This window comes from Hemiscyllium ocellatum, chromosome 15 (genome assembly GCF_020745735.1).
Source record: "Hemiscyllium ocellatum isolate sHemOce1 chromosome 15, sHemOce1.pat.X.cur, whole genome shotgun sequence".
Classification (NCBI taxonomy): domain Eukaryota; kingdom Metazoa; phylum Chordata; class Chondrichthyes; order Orectolobiformes; family Hemiscylliidae; genus Hemiscyllium; species Hemiscyllium ocellatum.
This window is the reverse complement of record NC_083415.1, coordinates 55,541,605-55,554,772: the sequence shown is the minus strand read 5'-3', so window position 1 is coordinate 55,554,772 and position 13,168 is coordinate 55,541,605. Positions and strand designations below refer to the sequence as shown.

At 38.5% G+C, this 13,168-nt stretch overlaps 1 protein-coding gene across 4 annotated transcripts in view; it reads left to right on the top strand.

Moving 5' to 3' along the window:
* cyldb (cylindromatosis (turban tumor syndrome), b) overlaps positions 1 to 7,400 on the top strand; it is a 32,369-nt gene extending 24,969 nt beyond the window's left edge. For all 4 annotated transcript variants that reach the window (XM_060836493.1, XM_060836492.1, XM_060836491.1 and 1 more), the window contains 5 exons: positions 1,309 to 1,438; positions 2,914 to 3,022; positions 3,492 to 3,610; positions 3,724 to 3,928; positions 6,977 to 7,400. In XM_060836493.1, the coding sequence (XP_060692476.1) occupies positions 1,309 to 1,438; positions 2,914 to 3,022; positions 3,492 to 3,610; positions 3,724 to 3,928; positions 6,977 to 7,152 (739 nt within the window). In that variant the 3' untranslated portion in view covers positions 7,153 to 7,400. The remainder of the gene's footprint in view (positions 1 to 1,308; positions 1,439 to 2,913; positions 3,023 to 3,491; positions 3,611 to 3,723; positions 3,929 to 6,976) is intronic.
* Positions 7,401 to 13,168: the final 5,768 nt, after the last annotated feature.

Here is a 13,168-nt window from a genome sequence, read left to right as displayed (position 1 = left end):
AACGCAAACAAGTAGAAATAAATGAAATGACAAGAACTTGCTCTTCTACACAACTAGTTTTGGTGCAAAATGCTTTGAAAAATATTACATAATTTTGAGTTAGGTGTAATTGGGGTTTAAGTGATATACTAAGGTTAAATCTTCAGCTAGAAATAATCTCTGTCCTTTTCATTTGTGGAGTGTCAGGTTTCTCCATTATGAGATTATGAGCTTGTATACTAAAAAGCTCTTTTCTGTTCTGTGTATTATATGTGTGGAAGTGTTTTTCTCCTTGGATACCTTTTTAATAGCTTTGTGAATAAAATAACTCCTGTAGTGCCATTCTGATGATTTTGCTTTTCAAAAAGAAGTTTGATATTTTCGCTCTACCTTAGTTCCCATGTGTATGTTCAAACTTTTATGTCAATGTCTCGAAAATGGAAAACGAAGGGGAATTTCTGCATTTTGCTTGTTTTTTTAATTGTGCATCTGCTTACCTTGATAGACATCACTGTTGTGTGACACTGGGGAATTATCTTGACATCAGACCAGCTTGATTTCAACAAAGGGGAATTTGCATTAAATTTCCTTTGAGCCTAGGGTTCCTCTTTTACATGGTCTGACAGGATCTGTGGAGAGAGAAACAGTTAATGTGTCAAGTCTATAATGACTCATTTTGAGAATAAGGTGGTTAAATTGTACAATAAAATATTGATATTAAGGAAACCACTATTAACACATCAAGGGAGAATGAAAGTAGATAAATCCATGACTGAAATTGTTTGGAAATCTAACAGTCTCTGCCCAATTTCTATAATTTCTTTGAAAATACATTTTTTCAAAAAGTAGAAAGTACAAGCAGTATGGAAATTAGATGTTGGATTTTTGGTTCATACAATTTATACCGAAATATTGTCACTTTGGTCAAAGTTTCTTTTTGTGATAATGTCGTTTTTTATAAAACCAACAACATTTTATTCTCAAATCTGCAGAAGCAGTGCAGTAATCCCACATTGGGCAGTAACTCATCCTGACATTTTTAGCTTCATTTCTCTTTCCAACTTGTATTTTCTGAGTGACTTGGATCCTGACCAGAAACTATTCCTGGTATGCTATGTCGTGTATGTCCTCACATGTGATTTGTAATGCACTATTATAGTGTGCCATCTTGGGTGATGACATTTACTTCAGGTTTTGGAAATTTCATCGTCACCTACAAATCTTTAGCCTATTAATTGTTAGTGGTAGTTTTTATGGTTACCTTATAATTGCCATATTTATTGCGCCCAAGAGATTTATGTAATGTTATTATTCATGCTCACAATTCAGGTCAGGCCAGAAAATTCAAGAGAGCTACTGTTATCAGATAATCCTGGAGAAAGATGAGAAACTGACCGTACCAACAGTGCAGTTGCTTCTGGAGAGATCCTTTCTCTCTTGTGACTTAAAATTTGAGGAGGTTGGTTATAGTCTGTTTTCAAACTTATTAAATCTTTTTATTTACCCCTTGATCTTTTAGGAGTTGCAAATGTCGATATTCTGTGTAATACAAAGCAGTGTCAGAGATAAAGTTTGATGAATGTGCTTCAGTATTGCCTAGTGACCTTATCTTTTCCACATGTATAAGTAACTTATATTTGAACATAAAAGAATCCCTCCATCCAAATACAGTGTACTTCTGACCATTTGTTTATTTTCCACTAAAAACATTGAACTATCTACAAAATTGAAGCAAGCAATGTAGCAAAACACTGGTCTAAAAAAAACCTGAATTATCAGATAATTTGAATTAAAAGTAGCCTTACCTCAATAATCAGTGCTTTCACTTTTTTAAAAGCCTACCAGCAAATGATTTATGTCTTGTGTTTCTCAACTTTAAAAGTTTTTGCTTATGGTTTGTGAAGGAAATTCTATTATGTGCTGTCATGGGTGTTACAGAGAATGAATTATACTCTGTTTATAACTGTTTAAAAAAACAAATTCACATTGCATGGTCTACATTAATCACTGGGACTTGATTTGAATTATGTCCAGATTGATAGCATTCTCCGTTTATTGTCTGGGTTCAGTCTAGAGAACATGTACAGCCCAACCCCACATCCATTCTTCTGTTAACACAAATTCTCAAATCACATATCAGTTACAAAAAACACACTTTATTGTAATTAATCCAGCGTGAGATCAAAGTCAATAATCTAGAGTATCAGTCATAGCTGAATATGCTAATCAAAGATCTCAATTCTATTAAGGTTGCAGCATAATTTATACTGTTAAGCTGCGTGAATATCTCATTTTCTCTAATTCTCATCATATGATGTTTCTTTATTAATTAGGTTCTCATTAGATAATATAACAAATTTAGTATTGTTAAACCAAGCTGCTGATGTGGTTTTATTTGCATTACTGCATGTGAACCAGACAACTAATGCTTTGTGTCGTTTCACATAGGTTAAACAAAAGCCATTTATGTGACATTATTTACGTCAGTTATAGGTTAATATCCAGGTTACAATCTATATTCTAGCCATTTTGTTATAGCAAATGTCATGAGAAAGAGACATATACTAGCCTTTGCCAAAATTCGTGCATTTCATGTTCCATTCCCATGGTCACTGAGCTTAGCCATTTTAAAAGTCAAGTTATTATTTCAAAATGGGGACTTACTATATGGAGGATTTTATTTATTATTTCTCTAATACTTTATCACTTCCCCCACTTAATTGGAAACTGCTGATAATTTGGCAGTAGTGGGAAAGTAGTGAACATTATGGCTGGTGTGGATAGTGAAGTGTTTTGTGCAGTGGGCGATAGGGAGTTAAGACATATTGGGACAGTGTAGCAAGGTTTTTGCTTGCTGCCTAATCTGTATGATCTTGAGCTGTTACAGTGTCAGCTAGAATCCTCCACCACTTTGAGCACTGTTTCTTATTTCAGATCCCATCATGCCTGCTGGTTCAGATGCCACGATTTGGAAAACAATTTAAAATGTTCCCAAAGATTATGCCCTCATTGGAACTAGATATCACAAATTTGCTTAATAACAGTAAGTATTGGCTGCATGTTAGTTATTGAACAAAAGGTATCAAAAGGCAGCAATATTTTCTTTTGCTTGATGACCTGAAATAGTACAAGTGAATTAATGAACAGTAACGGGAAACATACCATTTTGTAATTACTCACCTGCTAGTATCAATATTGTATGGTCGGTGTAATTAGGCAGCGTCTGTTAGAAAGCATTGCAGATTTTTCGTAACTACTGCGTGCAGTGTAGAGATTGAAATAACTTTTGTTGTCACTTGTTTTATATCACAGATACAATTAATTATGCAGTTGATCTTGTAACCCATTTTGTACAGGTTATCCTATCCCACTGTCAGTATAGGTCCACCCCAACTCAAAACGTACTTGGCATAGAGTTGGGTGGGAGTGACGGTGAATGTGCTAAATGTTGAGATGGCTAATAATGCATTTCAGGCTGTGTAAAAAAAAATGGCCATTTTGGTTGTTTGTAGCTCTGAGACAGTGCTTTATATGTGGAGAAGTGGCAGAATATGAATGTGCCCAGTGTCTTCTGGACCCAACACTTCATCCTGGTGCCATAAAACAATACTGCATCACTTGCAATAAACAGGTACAAATACTGAATTTCAAAAATTGAAAGCGAATAGTTGTATGCAACCTGTTTTAGTTATGCTTTCTGTTCTAGTACTGTTCTGATATCTTTTCTCATGACATTTCCCACAGGTTCATTCCCATAAGGAGAGGAAGGACCACCAGTTCAGAAAATTTCCATATCCAAGAGACATTTCTGCTGGATTCCCTTTTCCACAACACAGGATGGAATTGTTTGCAGTGCTTTGCATTGAAACCAGCCATTATGTTTCATTTGTGAAATATGGGCCCAGCAAACACTCATGGCTTTTCTTTGACAGTATGGCTGACCGAATTGGTAATTTCTATTATAAAATCTCTACGGTACAGGTAGAGGCCATTCAGCCCATCGAGTCCTCATTGGTTCTCCAGTGAGCATCCACTGTAACCACAGATGTCACATAGTTAACCCACTTAGCCTATTGCATTTTCAAAGCAAAACGAATTGGGATTTTACAGAAGATTCCCCTTTTCATTTCCTTCCCATGTCTTCCCTCCATGTAATTTCATAATTAATTACCCGTGGAGGAAATAAAATGTGTTTGGTGGGGAGTGGAAAAGTGATAGTACTGAAGCAACTCTAGTGATCGTTATCTAAATGTTTTCTAATATTGGGAACTCTATATATTGGTATTATGTTAAAATTTGCTGGATGACTGAATGAAGAATTGCTGCTTCTGTGGATTGTGGAAGTTAGGTCGGTCTTTACAGAAGTTCTTCCGAGCTTCTCCTTTTGTCCTAATCCATCTTTAGTAACTACTGAAAAATGAGCAGTTTAATTTGATAAAGTGGACTGTACATTTGATGACATATCAAATTCTACCCTGGCGGTGAAGCAGTTGGTGTGACACCTGGACACGTCCCGAATCAGAATCTCAAAGTGATCTGTACTTATGGATATTATGTAATTTTCAAAAATGTTTAAAATAATCTGCAGTGCAAACACATCGACCACGATGCTTTGAATGGCAGGGCAGGTTCAAGGGCCTGCATGACCAACTCCTCCTCCTAGTACATACATTCTGCACTACCTGTAAAACAAAGCAGTTTCTTCTTTATTCTGATATTCTCCTGAATATATCTTTTGGCCTTAACTAGATTGACTTACTTGAAAGCAAGGGCAGTTGATATATTATAAAGCAATCATCACTTCCTACAACCCAGTGTTTTCAAAGGATAAGGGCTGACTGATTTTGAGTTGATATTAGACAGTAATGTAACGATGTTATGATAACACACTTAGAATCCTACTTCTTGCTGAACAACAGATAAGCAAATTACAGTTTGCTTTAATGATAACACCTATCTCTGAATCACAACATGTTGGTTCAAGCTCAAACCCCAGGATACAATATCAGGGGATTATGGTGTATTGAAAGTGACATATTTTAATTGGGGCATTAAATGGAGGTGTCATCTGTCTGCACACAGTGCTACCTAAGGACAGGTAATACTATGGACTTTGGAAAACCCAGAGCACTATTCAGAGAAGATAAAGTAATTCTCCTGTTTCCTGACCGACATTTATCCCTCAACTACCACCAACGTATATTAATTAAACATGGAACCTTTGTGTGCAAAGTTATAGTGCAGTTCCTTGAATTTCAAAAAGCAGTCATTTTTAATTCTAAATCCTTGGATTATAGAGGCAGTGGGAGTATACTTAAGAGAGAAATCAGGAAGGTAAAAAGGGGACATGAGATAGCTTTGGCAAATAGGGTTAAGGAGAATTCAGAGGGATTTTATAAAACATAGAGAAAAGGGTAATTAGGGAGAGAATAGGATCCCTCAAAGATCAGCAAGGCAGCCTATGTGTGGAGCTGCAGGAGATGGGGGAACTACTAAATGAGTATTTAAGAGCTGTGTTTACTGTGGAGAAGGACGTGGAAGATATAGAACGTGTGGAAATAGATGGTGATGTTTTGAAAATGTTCATACTATAGAGGAGGAAATGCTGAATATCTTGAAATGCATAGAAGTGGATAAATCCCCAGGACCTGATCAGGTGTATCCTAGAACTCTGTGGGAAGCTAGGGAAGTGATTGCTGGGCCTCTTGCTGAGATATTTGTATCATTGATAGTCATAGGTTAGGTGAGGTGCCAGAAGACTGAAGGTTGGCTAACGTGGTGCCACTGTTTAAGAAGGGTGGTAAGGAAAAGCCAGGGAAGTACAGACTGGTAAGCCTCACATTGGTAGTGGGAAGTTGTGGAGGGAATCCTGAGGGACAGGATGTTACATGTATTTGGAAAGGCAGGGACTAATTAGGATAGTCAACATGGCTTTGTGTGTGGAAAATCATGTCTCACAAACTTGATTGAGTTTCTTTGATAAGTAATGAAGAGGATTGATGAGGGTAGAGCAGTGAATGTGATCGATGTGGACTTCAGTAAGGCATTCAACAAGTGTTCCTCATTGGAGAATGGTTAGCAAGGTTAGATCTCATGGAATAAAGGGAGAACTAGCCATGAGGATACAGAACTAGCTTGAAGGTAGGAAAGAGAGGATGATGGTGGAGGGTTGTTTTTCAGATGGGAGGCCTGTGATCAAATGGAATGCTACAAGGATCGGTGCTGGGTCCGCTACATTTCATCATTTATGTAAATGATTTGGTGGTTTATAAAATCATAAGGGGCATGGATAGGATAAATAGACAAAGTCTTTTCCTTGTGGTGGGTAAATTAAAACTAGAGAGCATAGGTTTAGGGTGAGAGGGGAAAGACATTAAAAGGGACCTAAGGGGCAATGTTTTCACACAGGGCGGTGCATGTATGGATTGAGCTGCCAGAGGAAATGGTGCAGTCTGGTACAATTGCAACATTTAAAAAGCATCTGGATGTGTATATGAATAGGAAGGGTTTAGAGGGATATGGGCCGAGGGCTGGCAAATGGGAGTAGATTAGGTTAGGATATCTGGTCAGCATGGACCAGTTCGACCAAAGGGTCTGTTTCCATGCTGTACCTCTCTATGCCTCTTTATAATGTCTCAAGACTATAAATTTATTTTTTTATTTTGATTTATTAAACCCAAAGTCATTTGAAATCATTTGACTCACGAAAGATTCTGTATTAAATGTTCTGCTCTGTAAATTACTTCAAATAAGTTGCTCTTTGAGCACAGAAATTCTTTCTGTTGGTACTTTGAAATTTGCCTGATTTGTTCTCCAGTCTGCTTTCTGTTTACACTGAAGTAAGGAAGTGTGTGTTTTATATAATACGTTATATATTTAAATCCACAATTTTGTACTCCATTTACCAAACATCTTTATATGGTACAGTCTACATTTTCTTTAGGCACAGATTGATGCTTGTCTTATTTCACTGACCAACCTGTTGTCCTTACTCTAGGTGATGAGAATATTCCAGAGATAACGGATTGTCCACAAATAGGTGATTACCTGCTGATGTCAGAGAACATTCTGGCTTATACAGACCTGAAGCAGCTTGATGGATTTGCAAAGAGACTTTTTTGTGATGCCTATATGTGCATGTATCAAAGCCCAAGAATGTGCTTGTATAAATGATGTGCAAAAGAATTCAAAAGACTGACAGTGAAACTGACCTTTCAGAAAGTTATTGGAAATAGTCTTGTCTTCAGTGTTCAATATCCTCAAGTGATGGAGATCGTTGAATGGGAAGTAATAGATCTGACAAATGCTCCTATACTATCTTCGACTGAAATGCCGTGCATGACAAAACAACTTTGTAAAGATGGTTAGGTATTTTGATTTTGAATTTAAACCTGTTTTAAATAAATGTCTGACGCAACTAATTCTCATCGAGTATTTGTTGTATTGACACAAGCAAGTATACCAGGGTGTATTGAATCAGAAGATAAAGCCTAGATGCTGTTGCTGGATTTGGTAGGTGTAGTTTGGCTACAGATTGTAGCAAAGAAAATAAATTCTTGACCATATGGTACTAACAGCTGGACTCTTATAACAGCTTTCATGTTGGGAAATCAGACTGTTATATAAATTCAATCTGCAGTAACTATTGGAGAAATATCTTCCATTAATACAATTGCAATGTTATAATTACATGCACACACTCATCCTGTGCCAGACATAATTTTCTATTTGAATAAATGATGTAAGAATGAAAGAACTTATAATCTAATTTTTATGAAGCAATTACTCATTTTCCACAAAAAAACATTGTTACGAATCTTCCTGTTCTATTAAATTAATTCATGCAATGGGAGATTGGCAGTAAATACTGGCCTGAAGTATAGTGGTTTATTTGACCATTTAAGAGTCCATCATATGCTAATGAGGTCTGGAGACATCACAAGGCAGTTTCCTTTCCCTGAAGGACAATAAGGAACCAGATGGGTTTTTAATAATCTGGTTGTCTACCATTTTCATGTTTGGTCACTTACTGTACTAGTTATGATGGGATATCTTGGTTCAGTTTAAATTCATTAATTAAAGTTTGGAAAAATTGATTGTGACAGGCCTACAATTTTCTGCGAGTGCCAACTGTGCCAGGAACTGAGGATTCAAATATCTAGTCAATGATCACCGTGACTATCCACCAGTTAGGTAGAGAATGGAATGTTTTTAAAGTCTAATGATAGACACCAATGAGTTACCACAATTGAATCAGTTAGTTAAAAACCTGTGTTTTGAAGGTCATTTCAATTCCATCCATTCCTCTTGATAATTGTGGATAAATATTTCTATATTTTGACAAGTGGTCTTATGATAACTAAGTATAATTTAACTTGCATTACTTGGCATCTCACCTTCATATCTCTAGAGTGTAAGGTGGTGCCTGAGGCTGAACCATCTTTAGCTGCTTTATGAATAACTTCTCCTATATCATAGGGTCAGAAGTGGGATGTTTGGTGATGACTGCACAATATTTAGCACTAGTTATGACTCCTCACGGACTGAACTGGTCCATGTCCAACTGCACCAAGTCCTGGGTAATGTCCAGGTGTGCGCTGATAATTAACATGCAACACTTATCACAGGTGCCAGACAATACCTTTCTCAAACAAGAAAGCACACAACCACTGCCCCTTGACATTCAGTGGCATTGCCATTATTGAATTCCCCCCACTTTCAGCACCATGGTGGTGGGGGTGTGCTTACCATTGACCAAAAACTGAACTGGACTAGCCATATAAAGACAACGGCTACAAGAGCAGGCTAGAGGTTAGGCGTCCTGCACTGAGTATCTGACCTCCTGACTCCTGAAAGCCTGTCCATTAGCAGTGGTATATGTTAGGGGTGTAAAGATTTCCCTTTGCCTGGTTGAGAACAACTCCAATAACACTATAAACTTGACATCATCGATGGTTAGCTGTGCTAGGGACCAGGATTTGATTCTAGACTTGGCTGACTGTGTAAACTCTACGCTTTCTCCCTGTGTCTGCATAGGTTCTCCAATTCCCTTCCACAGTCCAATAATGTGCTAGTGTGTGGATTAGATGTGGTACATTGCCATATAGTGTTCAGGGATGTATAGGCTAGGTGCATTAGTTATAGTAAATGCAGTGTTACAGGAATAGGGTGGAGGCTGGGTTGGGGTGGTTAGTGCAGACGTGATGGGCTGAATACCTTCTTCCCACACTGTATGGATTCTATGAAAAGCAGCCCACTTTATTGGCATCTCATCCACAAGTTTTCACTCACTCCACCACTAATGCATGGTAGCAGCAGTGTGTAAGGTGCAGAAATTCACCAGGGTTCCTTACATTGCACCTTCCAAATCCATGGCCATTAACCTTAGAAGGACAGTGGCAGCAGATAAATGGGAATACCACCCTGTGCAATTTCCCCTCCAAGCTATTCACTATCCTGATTTGTAAATATATCATCATTTCTTCCATGTTGTTGGAGCAAACATTTGCAGTTCCCTCCCCAACAGCTTTGTGGGTCTACCTGTAGTAAGTGGACTACAACAGTTCATTGTTGTGGTTCTGTTCGCCGAGCTGGGAGTTTTTGTTGCAAACGTTTCGTCCCCTTTCTAGGTGACATCTTCATTGCTTGGGAGCCTCCTGTGAAGCGCTTCTGTGCTGATTCCTCCGGCATTTATACTGGTTTGAATCTGCCGCTTCCGGTTGTCAGTTGCTGTCTGCTGCAGTGGCCGGTATATAGGGTCTAGGTCGATGTGTTTGTTGATAGAATTTGTGGATGAGTGCCATGCCTCTAGGAATTCCCTGGCTGTTCTCTGTTTGGCCTGCCCTATAATAGTGGTGTTGTCCCAATCGAATTCATGTTGTTCGTCATCTGAGTGTATGGCTACTAGGAATAGCTGGTCGTGTCGTTTCGTGGCTAGTTGGTGTTCGTGGATGCGGGTTGTTAGCTGTCTTCCTGTTTGTCCTATGTAGTGTTTTGTGCAGTCCTTGCATGGGATTTTGTACACTACGTTGGTTTTGCTCATGCTGGGTATCGGGTCCTTTGTCCTGGTGAGTTGTTGTCTGAGAGTGGCTGTTGGTTTGTGTGCTGTTATGAGTCCTAGTGGTCGCAGCAGTCTGGCCATCAGTTCATAAATGCTCCTGATGTATGGGAGTGTGGCCAGTCCTTTGGGTTGTGGCATGTCCTCATTTCGTTGTCTTTCCCTTAGGCATCTGTTGATGATATTGCGCGGGTATCCGTTTTTGATGAATACCTTGTATAGGTGTTCTTCTTCCTCTTTTTGTAGTTCAGGTGCGCTGCAGTGTGTTGTGGCCCTTTTGAATAATGTCCTGATGCAACTTCGTTTGTGTGTGTTGGGGTGGTTGCTTTCATAGTTCAGGACTTGGTCTGTGTGTGTGGCTTTTCTGTATACCTTCGTGGTGAATTCTCCGTTCGGTGTTCTTTGTAGCATCACGTCTAGGAATGGGAGCTGGTTGTCCTTTTCTTCCTCTCTCGTGAATCGGATTCCTGTGAGTGTGGCGTTAATGATCCGGTGTGTGTTCTCTATTTCTGTGTTTTTAATGATTACAAAGGTGTCGTCTACGTATCTGACCCAGAGTTTCGGTTGTAATTGCATTAAAATTGTTTTTTCTAACCTTTGTATTACTGCTTCTGCTATGAGTCCGGAGATCGGTGAGCCCATGGGTGTTCCGTTGATTTGTTCATATATCTGGTTGTTGAATGTGAAGTGTGTTGTGAGGCATAGGTCCAGTAATTTAAGTATGCCGTCTTTGTTAATAGGTTCAGCATCCTGTTGTCTGTTATGTATGTCCAGCAAGTTGGATATTGTTTCTCTGGCTAGGGATTTGTCAATAGAAGTGAACAGTGCCATTACATCGAATGAGACCATGGTTTCTTCCTTGTCTGTGTGTATATTTCTGATGATGGCCAAGAATTCTTGTGTTGACTGTATAGAGTGTCTGGATCCGCTGATTAGGTGTTTCAGTTTTTGTTGTAGCTCTTTAGCCAGTTTGTGTGATGGTGTTCCTGGTAGTGATACTATGGGTCTGAGTGGAATGTCTGGTTTGTGTACTTTAGGTAGTCCATAGAATCTGGGGGTGTTGTTGCTTTCCGGTTTCATTCTTTGTAGGTCAGTCGTGGTTATCTGTCCTTTTTTTTGTAGATTCCTCAATGTGTTGTTTATCCTATTGGTGAGCTGTGGAGTGGGGTCAAACTCCCTCTTTTGGTAGGTGTTGGTGTCTGCAAGTAGTTGTTCTGCTTTATGAATGTAATCTGACTTGTCTAGTATCACCGTCATTCTGCCTTTGTCTGCTGGTAGTATGACCAGCAGACAAAGGCCACTGCAGCAGACAGCAACTGACAACCGGAAGCGGCAGATTCAAACCAGTATAAATGCCGGAGGAATCAGCACAGAAGCGCTTCACAGGAAGCTCCCAAGCACTGAAGATGTTACCTAGAAAGGGGACGAAACGTTTGCAACAAAAACTCCCAGCTCGGCGAACAGAACCACAACAACGAGCACCCGAGCTACAAATCTTCTCACAAACTTTGCAACAGTTCAAGATGGCAGCTCGCCATTACCTTCTCAAGGACAACAAGTGGATGGGTCATAAAATCTGGCCTAGACAACACCCCATAAATGAGTGCCAGTGTTTTGGTGATGGCATGTAATGACTTCACCATCCATCTATGAAAAAAAGCAATGTAATTGCTTGGTTGGACATTTTTGTGATTTTAGCCATATCAATAGGCAATGAAGTAAGTTTTCTATTCACCAATCTCCATTAAAGCAAGGGAGAGTTAGTGGATACAACAATCTGTCTTCACTATTCCCAAGCTCAATATAGAAAAAAAGATTCGCTGCTGCTCTAATGGTTGGGAACTCTATTTGCTAATCCTGTCAACAAAGAGACCAATTAAAGTGAGCATAAGTAACTCTAATATATCAAATTTGTGTGGTGTTAGATTTCACATCACGAATAAACTTCTGTTGATTGTAATTAGAGAACTCTGACTTCCAGAACTGAATTTTTTGGTTCTTTCACGTTCAGAGCAAATGTAATTCAACTCTGAGCAGGCAATAGCTACGATGCACAAATATTCAGCAACTTCGGCATGAGATTGGAATGTTCCATTTTTAAATGCATTGAAATAAAAAAAGACATGAAATTGTTAATGGCAACCCCAATTTATTTCTGGAAAAAAAAATCAATTTTGTCAAAAATGTAAAGAAATATCAGGGCAAGAAATGAGGCATTGCGCTGTACAATTATCATTACTAATCATCCATGATTGAATAGAATTACCTAATCTTGTTACTTATGATAAGGTTAACAATGGACCCATTTAATATTATTTGTTACACTCTCATAACTTTCAACCTTCAACTTCAAGTACTCTGTTGCTGCCCTTACTTTACATAGCTTGTTCTGATCCTTTCCTCGGATGCTAACTAATACTCTATTTTCAACAAACAGCATTTTCCTTTATTAAGGCAACAAAGTGTTAAATATCACACAGAACACTGCCGACAATTTATAATATTACCATTTTTTAAAGTGTGAAAGGTTTATGGAGATTACAGGTGCTGATACATGGGACATGATGATCATCCCAATGGTAAAAGCATCGAGAAAGTAACAGCTAACACCAAAGCAAAATGAGGTGAATTAGAATTAAATCAGATACATAAAGAAAAACCACGAGTTAGAATTTGGATTAAGTTAGAAAACAAACAGGAAATGAAAGTTTTTCGGAAAAGAAAAACTCGAGGAATAATTTACTGCTTACAATTACTTTGGCCTATTCCGGTTTCTTTCAGCCCTTCAAGCATATTCTACCATTCAATGAGATCATGGCTGACCTGTGGCCTAACTCCATATACCGGTCTTTGGCCCATACCTTTGCTTACCAAGTAGTTATCTGTCTCAGATTTAATTCAATAACTGATCTAGCAAATCCATTGTGGAAGACTTCCAAACATCTACTACCCTTTGTGTATAGAAGTGCTTCCTAAAATCTCTCCTAAATAGCCTGGCCCTAATTTTTAAGTCTATGCCCTCTAGTTCTAGAATCCCCAAAGTGGAAATAGTTTAACTTTATCTACACGGCTATATCCTGCTAATATTATGAAGGCCTCAATCAGAACACCCCATAACCTTCTGTATTCTAG